The following is a 17,355-nucleotide window of genomic DNA, read 5'->3' on the forward strand; positions in this document are numbered from 1 at the left end:
CCCCAGTCCAAAGAAATGCATGGTGTTAGATTAACTGGTGATTCTAAATTGCCCATAGGTGTGAACGTGAGCATGATGCAGACTGGAAAGACTTTTTTTAATGATTTTTTGTGTATTCTTGGCACTAAAGAGGGCATAAATATAGACTAGAATAGCCTTTTATTGTCATTGTAGATGTAGAATAAAATTATAGGTGCTCCACGTTAACTGTGCAGGAATAAAATTTAAATAGTAACACACTATATAGCAAAAACAAAAAAACAAAATAATATTAGTACTGGCATCACTTGTCAGACTTTTTTTTAACACTGGTATCTGCACTTTTAACCCATTCTTAAAACTGTTATCTTCTAGTTATATTTGCCAGCAGTAATAGAACATCGTGTAGCTATTAATTGTTGAGGTTTTAAAGCCTTCACTGTGTGTTCTCATCAGGCGTTTGACCAGTGTCGATGCAGGAGCAGACCCAGGATAACTCGCTGTCAAAGAGTAGGGATTAAGTCTCCATTTGTATTAATGGAGATTAATGTAGTGGTGTGTGAGACACTCAGCGTGGCGACTCGACTTGGCCTCGGTAATAAACACGTCTCGAGAGAGCCTGCAGCGCGCTTTCTGCAGCAGTGTTCTGTGGCATGTTAGGACATCTGATGCTGATGATTAGGGAAAATAATCACAGATTTAAAAGGAGAGTGGTTCTAAGCTGTGGGACTTCATCAATATTTTAAACTGGAAGCATGTAAGATCTCTGTGACTGCTGAGGTTGAGATATCACTTGGGCTACTCTATTTGGTCATCTGGGATTAGTTGCTACCATACTGTACAACACACAAGTTAGCATTTTTGATTTATTCCATTTGATCAATATAACTGCATATTAAGCTTGTATTACTATAATAAAGAGGCAAAGATGCATCTCTTGGCATTTCTAGATTTTATTTATTGTTCTCTGATTCTCTGCCAATAATTTTGGAAAGTGGACAAACACATTAGTTTATCAGAATCCTAATAATAAGTGGAGAGAAATCAATAATATATTGCATATTGGAGCACTTATCAGTATGTTCCTCTAGGGTGTGTGAACTTGTGCAAGCACTTAATTGGACATAGTGGCCTTTATTTGGGCATCTTATGTGTGTGAATGTGCATGCCTGTGTGTGCATGTGCATGAGTGAGTTCATTGCACGCTGCTATAGACTCTTAAGGAGTCTAATTCTTGAGTTGGACAAAGAGCCCAGTGTGCCACACACAGTTCCTAGTCTCCCCCCACCTAATCAACCATGAGCCCAGGAGACAAAGCCCTTTGATGGGTAGAACTAGGAGCAGTGCAAGCCCGTCTGATTGGCAGAGTCGGGGTTAAAATCGGCATTGAAATCATTGACAATGAAGGCCTCTCTGCCCTTTTGACCACACAAATGCCTTTTAGCCCAGCTCCTAGAAAGTTTAGAAAAGGGGTAAGCTCAGAATATAAGTGAGAAAAGGAGGAAAGTTAGGCTCTTTGTCATCAGATGCTTTTTTTCCTCTGCTGCTATTGAGAGTTTCATTAGTAACGGTCTGGAATATATGCTTATGATGTGTTATGGACACAGACTCACACGGAAACCTGGAAAAAGATGAAGAAGGTGGCTCGAGCAAATGAATACGGAGGAATAGCGAGAATATAGAATATTACTCTGGTTTTAAATTGGAAAAAAATAGAGAGCCAAATACGCAGATGAAGGATGCACCACAGCGTCTAAATAACAAACAGGTTATTAAACAATTAATGCTGCATAGCTAATTACAACTGGTGGTGATGCTGAAACTATAACAATTGCAGTTGATACACACAGCTTACCTGCCTTGCATGCACACAACTTGTTAGCTAGGACCAATCATTTTTATGCAGACTTCCTAAGTGGTGCTTTGGTCTACAGTACATAACATCAACCATGCAACATACTATAAACACTAGTCATACATAGTGAGAATCTGTGAACAACTCTCCACTCTTAAGCTCAAAACAATAAAAAAAGATGCACACTTTACAAGTTTAGTTCAGTTTGTTATAAAAATTTAACAAACTCAATTCCCTCTGAGGCAGACCACGAAATAAACCTATTGGGAAAGTGAGTTTTAAAAAAATAAACACTTGCATTTCAGCAGCATTGCTTTCGAACAGTAATGTTAGCTCTGGAAACTGGCCCGCTTGGATGCCTTTTAGTGGTAATGGGACTGATCTCATATTTGGAGTGTTTAAACACCAATAATAACTCTGCGGGTGAAGGATGTTATTAGAGCTTTTGGAAAGCAATCATCCAGTGGACTAGGTCAGTGTCTGGGTCAGTAACTGAACAATTGGCTGGAGCTCAACTAAGGTTTGGATGCTGGCCTGACACCATTTTACACCATTCTCACTAGAAGCTTCTGTAATAACACAAAACGGTAAGCTTTTCGTGATACAAGCTAATATTGAAACACAATTATTTATTTATTATAGTTATTTTTGTAAATACTCCTAGTGTAAGAACCTGATGTTTAACTCGCTTATATTAAGTGTCAAAAAACCTCAACGGCACATAAAGAACATATTCAAGGTCACATAGAGCCCTATTCTGTCCAGGTGAATTTATTATGGTTGTAGGGAAAGAGTGTTTCCGGCCAAGCTTCTGGTATTTTATGAGCACCTTGTATGCCCATATTTACAGCCTGACCATGGTTTTTCTTCTGTCTCTTAGAAATGACATTTCTCAAAGAAATTTAAGTATCTTGAGGTATTGTTAGGGGTAAAGTAGAGCTGGCGATTGACATGTGTGTGGCCTAGACATAAGCATCAACATCTGGGGATTAAAATTTAAATTGATGAACAAGTGTCAAATGTTCCTCAACTGACAACAACTTGACGATGGTTCCAAAACCCATGTCGGTAAGCCCTCAGACTGTTTTTGTCCCATGTAAAATATGTAAATGCATATTTATATGGGGCAAAAACAGTCTGTACAGATGTAATCACCATGCCATCACCAAAAGATGTAGTTCTTCTAATAACGATGTGAAGCTGGTTCAAAAATCAAGTCAGTCCACATGAACATGTCTAAAGGCACCAGACTGTTTTTGTCCCATGTAAAATATCTAAACAGCTTCACATCGTTATTGGAAGAACTACAGCTTTTGGCAATTTCGTGGTGATCACATCCATCTCTACTTACATACAGGTTTATAGGAAAAGGTGAATTTGTGTTCACTGCTGTAGTTCTTTTACCTAGAAGTTTGTAGTTCAACATGACAGCATATTACTCCCATTGATGTGACTACCACAACACCAGTTGACTAAACTGTGCCACAAACTACAGATTTTCATGGAGTCTGTGGTACATGCCAGTTTTGCTAAATTTACGACTATTCGTTGGTTTTCTGCAAATATAGTTGTTTCATTCAGTGTAATTGGAAATGAGTAGAATAGAAGCATGGCTTGTTTTTATAGGCCTATGCGCATGTGTTTAGCATACATTTTCTCAAGCAAAACAATCTTTTTGAGGATTGTAATAAACTGTTGCAGTCAAAGGGGAATTGAAAGTCCAGCACCAAAATGTACAAGTTAATTTAGAACAAACAGTTGGACTGTGGATGGTTTTGCTCATGTATAGGGAATGGGAGAGGATTTTGGATAACAGGAAAGAGCCTGAAAGCAAAACTGCTCTTCCACAGTAAGGAGACAACCAAGGTGTTTGCTGAGGCAGTGGACTGCATCACTCTGTGTGTAAATATCTAAATTGGAGAAAACCAGCGATGTGAGACTTATCTTTATCAGAGCAACTGATGCTTTACCTCAAAATGTGTAGAAGAAGTAACAGTTTTGCAAAAACTTAAGGAGAAACATCATCTTTGAAAACTTGTTCAGTCTTTCATCAACAAACTCATAAACACCACTAATCCACTCTGAAGGATGACCTCCTAGAAGCTTCGTGATCATTCAGTATCAAACTTAAAAAAGGAATTTATTTTTAAAGAGATGTTTTCAGAGCTTCGGTACCCAGTGGTGAAGATGGTCTCTATCTTTAACTGTGACCGAGCTGCCAAGGCACTTCAGACCCATGTTCCATTTCACGCTCTAGCTCCCACATTCAATTTTAATTGAAGAAATTTTTCTCTTCTTCTATCATACAGACACAATGGATTGCAGAAAAAAGATCTGATTCCATATCTTATCCTTTTTTTTTAAATTTCAAAAATACAGTCAAACAGTTCTCATTTATCAAGCAATTACGAGACGATTGTAAGTGATTCTGTGATGCCTGCTCAGCAGCACTGAATTTTTAAAAAGGAAAACACTACAAAGAATTAGAAATTATTCCTTTTTTTTTCTTTTCTTTTTTACATGGTTCATCTCAGAGACGAACACTTTCTGGGAGGTTTGTGCCTCAAATTAGAACTGTTCTTTTACATTCACTCTCTGTTTTGTGATCCCTCATCTCTCTGAGGCATCACTTCCACAGAGACATACCAGCCCGAACAGGCTTAAAGATAGAGATCGAATTCTAGTGAAGGAAGTGGCATTTATATTCTGTAGAATCTCAGACCAGGGCTTAAAGAAAGGAAACATTTCTTGCCTGAAATGTGTACAGGCCTTAGGAGACAGGATGGATTAAGTTACCCGTGGGCATTACAATACGTCATTGGAAAAAATGATGGCGTTTTGAAAGATGGACATGGCAAATGGCAAGGTTTTCTGTAAGTAGGATCTGAGACTACATAACTGTTTCTCCCCTTCAAATGATGCTCAGGGGCTTTAAAATGTGTAAACAAGAGTCTGCACATGATGCCCATTGATCTGTATTTTTTTCCATTTCCTGAAGCGAGAATCTACATTTGAAACGTCACACCCCATTGTCATTTTTCTCTGCTTAAGGTTACGCATATTTTATCCGAATAATGTCACGTATAATGGTTCTTTAGACTTTTTTCATTGTTTGTTGTTTACCCTCTGGCATGTAGAAATGAATATCCCACAAGAAAATAGCTAGGCACTGAGTACAATCTACTGTAAATTGTTTGTTTAGAAAAGATGTGAGGCGGAAAGTACTTCTCCGTGCCCTTAAAACATCAGTCTGAGATAAAGGCTGAGATGACTGGAAAAGGGGAATTATATCTTCTTGATCGGTGCGGATCAACCCACACAGTGAGTATCAGACCAAGATGAAGGAGAGATTAGCTGGATTGTCTGTCTCCCTGGGCATTTTAGATAAGATTTTTACACAGGAGGCGAGGATCAGATATGTGCTTTCATTTTTCATCTGCAATTTCATCTTCTCAGTTTGAAGAAGAAGATGTATTGATGAGTGATCAGATAACAAAGTACAGAGTGCTACATGCCTGTGCATACGATCTGTTTCTTTTTGTAAAACCCAGAAGCCACTGTGTGCTGGATTTCTGTCTGATTATTCTTATGGCAATCAATCAAAGTGATAACTTTAAATGAAAATTAAAAAGGTTTGCTGCGATTAAAGTGATCAATTTCTTTGAGAATACTATATTAACGTCCTCTGAAAACATTCACCCATAAATCAGGAGGCGCACCAGTATGAATGATGTAAGGAAATGTGATGTTTTCACAGCACTGTGTGCACCCCATTATTCAGCAGCTCATAGGAGCACTTTCAGCAGCAATAACTCGTAGTGATTATTTTCTGTATGACTTTATCAGTCTCTCACATCGTTGAGGAGGAATTCTGATCCACAGAATGATCCTTCTCTAAAACATTGCTTTAGTTAATTGGATTTTGTGGGAATTTGTTTTATCCACAGCTCTCTTAAGGTCCCAACACAGTATTTCAACCAAGTTGAATTTTACTGGCTCATTGCAACATTGTAATTCTTTTCTTTTTCAGCCTTTCTGTTGTAGATCTGCTGCTGTGCATTGGATTTTCCCCCCAATGCCCAGATGGCTTACAAGTGTCTACACTTGGATCCACCTAACTCTACTTTAATCACATCACATCTAACTCCCTTTTCTGTCTCACTATAAGAATGGACGAGTTCTTTAAACCTGTGATTTTCAGTAGTTGCTCTGCTTTTATACAAGTATGTCAGGTTAGATTTTTTCATTAAGGTAATCGACATCTAATGACTAATTTTGTAAGGAGCGACCTTATGGAATAGCATCGTTCATCAAAAGGATTAACAACATGCACAACTTTATCAAAGTTAAATACAAAGGAAGATAAACTAAATCAAACTTCATCTGGTTTCTCTTATGTTTGGAATTTTGACCTGGGTAGTCAGATCACATGAAAAGGAAATGAATCTGCATTAATAGCAAAAAAACTCGATTTGAGACATTCTAGTAAACATTATTCATGTTATAATGCATTATGTCTAATATCGTTCACTTTTTGAAAGAAAAATATAGTTTTAATTGTGGGCAGTCCAATGATTCGTTTATGAAGACATATTTATGAAAGTTTAGCAAACAATTCTCAATCAGCTGCACTTAACCTTTCTCTTCCTTTTTTCTCATTATGTATTTATTCTCAGCTCTTCCGTAAGCTGTATAATGTGGCCCACACATTACATGCAAAACCAACTAATTACTGCTATCCAAACTTTCCTTTTAGCTTCAGCAAGCCTTGTCCCTGACAAAGCCAACAACAATATGAGTAGTCTTGCTTGTGAATGCCAAGTACCCAGAGCTGAATAAGAGCACTTATTTCCCTTTTTAATTATCTTATAGCAGGTTGTCTCCACGAACACCATTTCCCTGTAAACAACTTCTCCCTTCAAGCAAAGTACACAGTAATTAAACCCAAGAAGATGGTTCGATATTTGTTACATAAATACTGTATAATCTTGTCTTGGCCATAAATAAAAATGTGATTTGTCACAATAAATGTGTCTGTTTGCTGTTTATCTGTTTGTTGTTTGGCTTAGGGGATCACTCTTCCTTTCGGGCTTAAACAGGTAAATAAACTATAAGTCTCATAGTGAGGTGTTGGTTTGAAAAAAATATCTAACCACCAACAGCAGCACTAGCAAACCTGCTGTTTTGCCTCTGCGATTTCTAGTTTTGGCTGTTTTCCAAGCTGATCTGTTTACTTAAACTAAAACCATGCATCAACATGCACAGTAGCCCAGCTCTCCCACACGGTCCTCTGTCTGAGCTCTGCTGCTGAGTGGCAGCACAGACCAACCTCATGTTTACGAAAAATCTCACCTTTGTCCATAATTCTGGGAACTTCTTTCAGGCAAACACATGACCTCAGTAATAAAAAACCCCACTGTCAGTACATTATTATTTTAGCAGAAAAGTCTGGCATAGAAAACATTATGCTGTGTTCAAACTTATATGTTTTGCTGACAACTCATTAAAGCATCAGTTGTATTGATGAGTTTTCTGTGAATAAGACTTCAAGCGTTAAAGGCTGGTGAGTTGACTCTATGGCAGCACGGTGGGTCAGTGCCTCATAGGATACTTGATTTGAACCCAGACAGAGTCCTTGTGTGTGGAGCCTGCATGTTGTTCCTGTGCTTGCTTGAGTTTTCTCCAGGAGCTTCGGTTTCTTATTGCCATGAAGAAAAGCAAAAATGTTGTGGTTAATGCTAGTTGTTTGACAGGTTTATGAAAACGCTTTACTACTCAGGGCTATAAGCTAAATGCTAATGAGTGTGCAAGTCTTGACATGTTCGTCATCTTACACTAACAAGTACAAGTTGTCTTCAGCAGTGGTGTTCGACACTGAGTTATGGCATCAGCTTTTGCATGATGTGGGGTTACTGTTGTAAAGGTCTGTGTTAGTATCTTTCCAGGTGCTTAAATCTAACCTGCATGTTAAAAAAAAAAAATCTATAGTGCAAAACTGGATGAGAACACACTAAGTAGTCATTTGACTTTCAAGTCATTTCTCTTCCAAGGATTTGAGTGCTTTGATTCATAATCTACGATGTGGAAACTATGAAAACCATTTTCTTTAACAGTTGATTTTTTTTAGATAATTTTAAAGATGTTTTAACAAAACGGTGGAGAGACTTACTGACCAACAGAGAGATGTTGCCATCCCCATAAAGGTCAGGCTATTCCCTGACCTTTAACCACGCTAAGCGCATGGCTAAAGGTCAGGGAGTGGCCTCAGATTGATTGCGTTTCCTGCTTCGTCTGCTTTTGTTGGAGATGTTGTAAACTAATGGAAGTTCATACACGTTGAAGAAGACTTCTCACTGCCTAAGCATTTAACACATGAAGATGAATTACTTCAATGTTGATTTCCTACACACACACACACACACACACACACACACACACACACACACACACACACACACAGCTGTTTCATATGGACTTTTCTGTTCATTGTTCAGTGAAAAGCTGAATAAGAGCAGCTGTTGACTGACCGGTTGAGTGCCTCACTTTAAGCAACAGAAAATTTCTATATTTAGAATATTATTAGAAGCATATTATACTTAGTATATGTAGTCCATTGCTACAATTCACTGCTGTTAAGTACATTGTTTCAGACAGATAGATAGATAAACTGTTTTTACAACCTTCTGCAATCCAGTCCTTGTACCTGATAAGATAGCTTTAAGGACTTTGTTACTAGCTGCTTTTGCAAAAACACATAATTTGTGATCTTGTCGGGCATGAAATAGTATTTTTGCACCAGCAAGGTGATTCTGATAGAGCTATTGGCATATCTTTGCAATGTGTCCTTAAAAAAAAACAAAAAAAAACATGGACTTTGGCATGTTAAGTGCAAAAGAACTGTCAAGGTTGCAGACGAATACTATCTGAGAGTCAGAAGAGGTCAGAAACGGGTTAAAACTGTCTGTTTTTAGCCATCTGTAAAACACAGTGGAGGCTCTGTGATTGTTTTAGGCTGTATTTGAGCCATCAGCTTTTGATCAACCATGCTGTACCGCCTGGAAACTGTCTGATTGCTTCAACAACAACAGTAAAAACATAAATGAATAAAAAAGCAAGCACACATTATTAAAGCGGTTCATCTTGACAGAGAAGGGGATAAAAGACTGCCAAAGGAGCTGTGGAATGTCCTTCAAGAAGTTTAGAAAACTATTCCTGAAGACTACTTATAAAAGTTAGAACACTTGCCTAAGAAAGTTCAGGCTGTGTTGAAGAATAAAGGTGGTCATACCAATATTGATTTTCAAGCTTTTTGAAAGTGAACAAACTCTCTTTTTTGCCTTACAGGTTGTATTTTTTTATTTCTGTGTACATTTGCATGTTTTTCAATAAATCACCACCTAATTTTCCTAAAAAACACAGAAAGAAATTTAGTTTCTCAGGACTTCTATGCAGTACTTTAGATAGATCTATTAATGTATTATAATACCATTGACTCATACCCTCTAACTGTATTTGCTGTGTCAGTTAATCTTACCCCACTCTTTCTTCTTGTGCGCTCCAGGTTTCAGGCACCATGGGCAACATGAGGAGTGGGCTGCACCAGCACCTTGCGAGGCTTGATGAGATCTTTGCAACACGGGGCGACTACGTGCAGACCCTGCAGTTCATGCAGCAGATGGCTGACAATGTGATCAAACAGCTGCTCGGACTGTCTGACTGGGAAAAAGCTAAAGTGGACCTGGCATCCATTGCCGATCAGTCAGCAACCATAGAGTACTACAGGTGGGGAACAGAAGAGTACATGTGTCAAGGTTGTACTGTGTGCGAATCTGTTTACTCGATGCTATAAAAGTGTCTAGTTAAACAGGAGGAGAAAAACACCCAGAGCTCGAGGACAGGATTCAGGAAGGTTATTTCTGTTGGTGCACGTTTCCGTTGCCCTGAACATTTTTAACGGTTTAAAGCTTCCCAGACACGTGGGAGGTGAAATTTTCAAATTTATTTATACAATGAAAATCAGTAGAAAAGTGTTTAAGGAATATAATTATTATTATGGAACAAGTTTACTTTTCATACATACATGCAGTCTTTAATCAGTTTATATGGCAAAAGTTTATCTAGAAGACATCTAAGCATCAGTGCACCTAAAAAGCTAATTAAATCAGTGTTATGTTAAAAAAAATAATCCAAATAAAACAAACTTGCATATAGTCATGCACATTCATTTTATAGCTGCAATGAGCAATTTAAACACGGTAGAATAGATTACTTTCTACATGCTATGACCTGAATATATCACATAATATTTATTGGGTGGGTTTAAATAATAATGCAGCTGTGTTTGTGTGTGTACCTACATACTGCATGTGAATTATCTTCCAGACAGTTCTTTAGGATGTTCAAAAAAGCATCCTATTGAATAATTAGCAATCATTGCATAAATGAAAACAGCAGCTATTACTGCAAAAACTACTGCAATGTGTTAGCGCAACTATTTTCCGAGGCTTTGTCTCGCTGTTGTTACTCTCATCGTCTTAGAGGGAAAAAATGGGCTCATGTCCAGTTTTTATTTTTATTCTTGAATAGGCTCAGTGGTGTTTTCTGTGGAGTCTGCAGTAACAGACAGGCTTATGTGTTTGTATTGATCTGTAATGTGACTCCTTTGCTCAGCCAATAAATCAATACCCCGCATAGCTCCATGCTAGAAGTGTAGGCAGACTGCAAGCAGACAGCCAGACACTGTAAGCTGTTAATGGACTCATTATCACTGCTGCACTCCAACAAATAGTTTCTGTGCGGTTGGCTGTGTGTGCTTCCTGTTTTTCTTTTTTCTTCTTTTCTTTTTCATGTTGAACTTATAAAAGCCTGTGTGTTGTTCACTCTTCCAGTGTTGTTTTCTTACTTAGTCACAAAAAGTAACATTATTACTTCCAGGAATTGCTCAGTATTTCTTTTAACTGTGGCCCAATGCAAAACTACTGTTCCTAACCATTCTTAGTTTACCATGCAGTTTTATTCTCTCTCTATTGATCTGTTTTTACCACATCAGGTTAAGATATTGACAACATCAGTAGATTTTTTCTTTATCTGCATGGTTTCTAAGTGGAAAGAACTGCCCAGCAGAGTTTACCTGTTCTCTCTGTGCTTGTGTGGGTCCTCACCAGGGGCTGCAGCTTCCTCCCACGGTCCACAGACATGCCTCTTAGATTAATTAATGATTAAGTGGTGATTCTAAATTGGCCGTAGGTATTAATCTGAGTGTGAATGACTGTCTGTCTCTGGGTGTTATCCCTGTGATGGACTGGCAACGTGCCCTTCACAAGGATAAGCGATTAAAAATGGAAGAGCGATTTTTCATTGTTATTCCTGTGTTTTGAAGTCAGATACATTGCAGACAGTTAAATATTTGTGTACATAAACACTTTCAAAAGCCAGATGTTTTTCTCATGAAATGACCTGACGCTTAGATGCAGGATCCAGTCACCTTTGACCTGTCTGTGAGGGTAAACAGGTAGAACTTGAGCAAAACATCAGGAAAGACTGACAAATCTCAGTGTTCTGTATTTTGTTTCTTGAGGAAAAGAGGTCTTGCTTTTTATTATACATACATGCCGCCCGTTCAACCTCCTGCATGTATTCATGCTTTGCTCAGACTCTAATTAGATTAGGATAACATAGACAACAAGGTGGCAGCGTTACTGAAGTACCTCCCATGCTGATGCCCCAGCTTCTTGTACTGTCCCCTGCCGAGGGGGGGAAGATAAAACGAGGAAGGAGATGGCGGCGAGGGAGAGAAAAGGGGCTAAAAGGGAAAGAGAGAGAGGGGAGAGAGATTAAAGAGACTGACGAAGAGGGGGAGGAAAAGGAAAAAGATGGAGAAGAGATGTGAGATGGATTCTGTCAGAGGGGTAGAAACTCTGGCTGGTGAGAAGTAGAAAGAAATGATTAAATACACAATAAGAATATACAAAGTGATGTCAGAGTTATGTATACAGGGTGGAAGATGAACAACGATGGAAATAGACAGGAAATTAAACTGAAACGATTCCCCACAGTTTGTATTTTTCATACCATGAAACATTCAGCCACATGGATTTGAATCCATTCATTATAAGCCATCTGGACAGGTTTACTATGTCCAGCCACAAACTGTTCGAATAACAGATGGTTACAGTGAGGTGGACAACTCTACCACGTTATACCCGCGAGCACGAACACACTTTCACACACGCCTCTAATGCACGTATCCGATGATGTGAAATTAGGTGCAATACTTTACCCTTTCTTTCTTTTCCTGCTTGTCTTTACGAGTCATTTTTTATTTCACTAGGTTCCAACATCGATCGAATTTTTCTGTATGTTTTGATTAATTATAATAAGAATGATTCTCTGCAGAATAAATGCTTGTAAACCCTGTTTTTTAACAGTTGCTAAACCACTAGCTAGCACAGAGGAGTGAGGTGCAATTTTAAACAATTATGTGGCAGATTTACCTCTCAGAATTCATATTTCTGTGTGCGTAATTTAAAATAAATTGGTAGTGATGCCTGCTGTGAAAGAATGTTGTTGGTTGCTTTCAAGAGAAACCCATCTCCAGCTATTGACAACAAAGGTATTACTACGGGTAGAAATAAAGGCAAAACTACAAAAATAAAGGCTACATTTCAGAAACTGAATTTCTTTTTAACCTCCCATGTTCCATCACCTCCCATAAATAAAAGGCATTCACCAGCAGCAGTTTAATTTTGTGGTCTGTCTGTGTCTGCAGGTGGCTCACATACCTGCTGCTCCTCATCCTGGACCTGATCATCTGCCTGCTGGCCTGTCTGGGACTGGCCAAGCAGTCCCGCTGGCTGCTCACAACGTGAGTATATACCCTGTAACATTGGGCTATTTTACAGCAACAAGCTATCTTTTTGTTCACATGAAAAGTGGTAATCTGTTCCTTCCCCCCAATTCTTATATGTGATATTTTTCTTCTCTTTCCTTGCACAGCAGGAGGGAGAGACAGTGGGTGAAAAGCAAAGGCAGGATATATAAAAGAAAAAGTCAGTTGGGAGATTAGTAGGCTAAGCCTTAACTAACTGTGTGCTATTATGGAAATAAAATAATTCACTTTTCTTTTCTGAAAATATTCAATTTTTCTATTTTTTTTTTAACAAAAAATAGAGATGAGTTGAGCGAATTAGCATGAGTTGGTGTAGATGAAGGAAGCTTGAGGCGTGGTAAATGTCTGTGAACAAAGCAGCAAAGCACTGAATTACATCCTTGCTCAAACACTCCTCTTCTAGCCATTTCCGTATTCCCTTTGCTTTTTAGCATTGCCAGCAGTGGGTTGAACTTGTTCAGCGTTACTGTCTCAGTGGCTCTGCTTTGCAAAGAGGTTTGGAAAGCAGGGGAGAGATGAGATGTTATCAGCAATACAACTTCCTGAAGATTATTTTCCCTCTTTAACACTTGACCTGTTCTAAATAGGCTGGGCATGAATTACATTAAACAACAGTAGGTACAATTTTATTGTATCTCCAGATTATATAGCATGTGATTTATACCTTTTTTGTTGTGGTTTTTAGTTGTATCACACTAATGCTACTCTTCAGGAGTGACAAACATCCAGAATGAAAGATAAATATGTGACAGCACATGCCAGCTATACTAAAACATAAGCAGTAAAAGAAAAAAAACACAGTAATACATTAACAGGTGTTGGTTCGTCTGCCTTTTAACAGGCGGCCAGAATGTGCAGCATGTTGGTGTTAATGAACCTAACAATCACTCTCCCACACACTGTAGTGCATGTTTTGCTGAAACGGAGCTTTCACAGAAAGAACATGAAATCTGTCCTGCCTTCATTCCTTCATGAGGCATCCTGTCTCTTGCAATCAGTCATTTCAGGGTGTGAGCTCTGCTAAACTTGCCCTACTAACCACAAATGCACTCGAAGACTAACCCTATACACACACACACACACACACACACACACACACACACACACACACACATTCACACACACACACACATAAGATGAGTCAGTGTGAAGAGTGTCTGCCTTCCCAAGAGATGCAGTCTTCCACTAGAGTGGAAGTGGTTGGGGGCAAATTACACTCTGGAGGCCTACCAACTCTTTCTGGTACATGCCGTCTGGCTGGGTGTTACTGTGACATACAGTAACAGCTTACACCTACACGTTAGAGATTTATAAAGCTCACTGTCAGAGAGATGTTTATTTGTGGATCTTTTACAACTGCTTGTTTTTGTGAAGAGGCATTTGTTGCGGTCGAGTTTTTCAGCCGTGATTCTTTTTATACGCCTTTAACGTGGCAAGGACATTTTGGTTTCGGGTGGTGAATAAAAACTGTCATCTCAAACCCGGATACACAGAAACTATTATGCATATTCGGTCTAAAAGTGCTGTAAAGTATAAAAAGCTTCAAGTGCATGTGTATTCCTAAAGTAAAGGACAGAGGAAATTTAATTTCCCTGGATGGCGGAGATCATTAGGACTGTGATGAGCAAGGATTCGCAGCGCAAGTTGCGTTAAAAGTAATAAACGGTTTTTCAGGGGAGGCCTGAATTTCTTAAGTAACCTTGAATATCCAGATTACGAACTCAAGAACACTTAACAAGCCCGAAGCGAATAAAGAGCAGGCTTTAGTTCAGGCAGCCGAGTCTGCTTCAACGCTCACATGACTCACTGTAGAACATTTCCAGCTCACCCTTTTAATCATGGAGCTGTAATTAAGCCTCATTATTGTGCTTGTATACTGCTGATTTGCATTTAGAGAAATGTAAAGCAATCTGAATTGCACTTTCACGGGCACAACAAAGAAGTGCTTTTAATTAACATATCTGACAGATGTTCAATGGCAAGATATTTCATTCATCTTACATAACATGGCATGAGTAATATCTCTTAAAGTCTTGGAAAGACACTAAAAATGACAGAATAATACTATGATCTGGGAAAAAATACAGCGCTTTTTGCCATATAATGCCTGTTAGTATAATTCAGCGTTCCATTATGTTGTCCTAAAAAACATATCAGTCAACCATCTCTTACTAAATAGTTATATAAATTTAGAATATGTGCAGCATTAATGTTTGGCTTTTATCTTCTTAGCTAATTGCTCATCAAGCATAAAACATCAAGCTCATCTCAGCAGGAAGTGGGAAGTGACAATACTAATTTTCCCCTCAAGGGAAATCTAGATTCAGAGCCCACGGTTAGGTGCTGTGGTGGGCGTGGGGCTTCTGAAATGCTGACAGCAGTAGTCTAAACAAGCGTTGGTATGTCTCTCAGGTTAGTGTGTTTGCACTGCGTTGAATTGATGGTTTAACTACACCTCTCTGATCAAAAGCTTGCATTGTAAGTCTGTCACTGGGGGGGTGCCATGTAAGTGCAGCAGCAAGCTTGAGTTGGGTATCCTGAAGGGTCCCTCACTTTACTTCATATTTGGAAAAAATAAACAAGGAAGTGAAAAATAAATGAGCCAGGGAGAGATAATGTTCCTGCTGTAGTGGAAAACCTTTAGCATATGTTGGCAGTTTACCCATTAGTGCTGGGGTAAACATTGAAGGAGGTAATTGCACAGATAAACCTGTTCAACTGCTCGTTAATGCAAATATCTAATCAGCTAGTCATATGGCAGCAACTCAGTGCATTTAGGCATATAGATATGGCCAAGACAACCTGCTGATGTTCAAACTGAGCATCAAAATGGGGGGAAAAGGTGACCTAAGCGACTTTGAGGTTGTTGGTGCCAGACTGGCTAGTCTGACAATTCCAGAAACTGCTGATGTACTGGGATTTTCCCAACAAATCCCAGTAGATCATCTCTGAGATTTCCAGAAAGTGGTTTGAAAACAAGTCAATGTCCAGTGAACAGCAAAAATTTCTTGTTGATGCCAGAAGTCAGAGGAAAATGACTAGACTGCTTTGAGTTGTAGGGAAAGCAACAGTAACTTAAACAACCTGTTTGAACATTGAATCAGATGGGCTACAGCAGCAGAAGACCACACTGGTTGCCATTTTTGTCAGTTAAGAACAAGAAACTGAAGCTGTAGTTCTCACAGCTCACCAAAATTGGACAACAGAAGACTGGAAAAACATTGTGCGGGTCAGGCTCAGGCTCAGGCTACTGATGGTGGTGTAATCATATGTGGATATTTTCTTGAGATACTTTGGGCCATTTAATACCAGCTGAACACTGCTTAATGTTCAGCTAGTATTAAATGGGCAACAGTGCACTCACTGTTGAACATGACAGTGAGTGCACTATACTCACAGTCACTAGATCTCAGGCCATGTCCACACTAATGTGTTTTCGTTTGAAAACGCATCTTTTTGTCTCCGTTTTGGCCTTCCGTCCACACTGAGACGGTCAAGGAAAACGCTCTCCAAAGCGGATACGCGTGGCAGTGTGTACGCCGAACCCGGAGCCTTTTCGAAAACGATGACACATGCATCATGTGATGCAGTCATGTGACCAATTAAGCTAGGATAGCGGAGGGCATTATACAGCACGTCTTTTGTTTGCGCTCAATTTTGACAGCCCTATTAGACATTAATATCAGTTTGTACATGACCAGATAGCTTTTCTTCAAATTCTTTAACTCAATCGCTTTTGCAACTTTGTACTTTTGTGTTACTCGCAGCGACAACTCCACCTCATTGTTAGTCCACTTAAAAAACTCGGTGCTTTTCCTCGACATTTTGCTGCGACGTTTCAAAGAGCCAGAAAGTAACTAAACGGCAGACAGAATTGACGCAGGTCGAAACGTCTTGCGTTTCACACATGGCAATACTGGAACTTTCGTTTTCTAATTTATCCGGGCTAATGTGGACGTAGCCTCAATCAACGCAATGTTTCTGACATGTTGTTGAATCTATGCCAGGAAGAATTAAAGCAGTTCTAAAAGAAAAAGTGGGTCCAACCAAGTACAAGCAAGGTGGACCAAATGAAGTCCTCAAGAAAGACGCATCATTTTCGGTTCAAACTACCCTGTCCAAACTAGCCCCTTGTGTCAAAGGTGTCCCATAAGGAAGTGTGCCGGAGCCTTTGTGTTTTTCCAAAGACAATATAGAGTTTATTAAGATAAATTTCTTAAAAGTTTTAGGCACTGAAGGAAGAAAGACAGGGATACATTTAGTTACTTTTTATACTTTACCTTAATTGTACACACTAAGTAAAATCCATATTACCACAACTGTCTTCATAATTAAGACATTTTAGACAATAAGGTCAATCTCCTAAATTTGCTCGGAGGAAATAAACACAATTTAATGAGTTGCAGTCCAAGTTAGTCTGTGATGGTTTCTAAGATGGCAATCACAAGGTGGAAGCCAAAATTAGAAACTGAGAGAAATATGTGATTACTATGTCAAGCTAATTAGCACTGGCAGTGAGGTCTCAGTACCCATGCATATCTGCTCTGAGGTCACATCTCTATCATTTTGCTCAGTTTTAATTAGAACGTTTAATGGGGGCTTGTGTAAGGATGACAAAGCTTTCACTTTCTAT

The 17,355-nt window shown here is 38.9% G+C and overlaps 1 protein-coding gene across 4 annotated transcripts in view; it reads left to right on the top strand.

Moving 5' to 3' along the window:
* ttyh2 (tweety family member 2) overlaps positions 1–17,355 on the top strand; it is a 68,437-nt gene that overhangs the window by 31,449 nt on the left and 19,633 nt on the right. For 2 of the 4 annotated variants that reach the window (XM_042224154.1, XM_042224156.1), the window contains exons 4-6: positions 6,904–6,933; positions 9,396–9,616; positions 12,603–12,698. In XM_042224154.1, the coding sequence (XP_042080088.1) occupies positions 6,904–6,933; positions 9,396–9,616; positions 12,603–12,698 (347 nt within the window). The remainder of the gene's footprint in view (positions 1–6,903; positions 6,934–9,395; positions 9,617–12,602; positions 12,699–17,355) is intronic. The other 2 variants (XM_005913545.3, XM_005913546.3) reach the window with 1 other exon arrangement.

Source organism: Haplochromis burtoni, unplaced genomic scaffold, assembly GCF_018398535.1.
Source record: "Haplochromis burtoni strain Fernald_Lab_line unplaced genomic scaffold, NCSU_Asbu1 Contig_6, whole genome shotgun sequence".
NCBI classification, from domain to species: Eukaryota; Metazoa; Chordata; class Actinopteri; order Cichliformes; family Cichlidae; genus Haplochromis; species Haplochromis burtoni.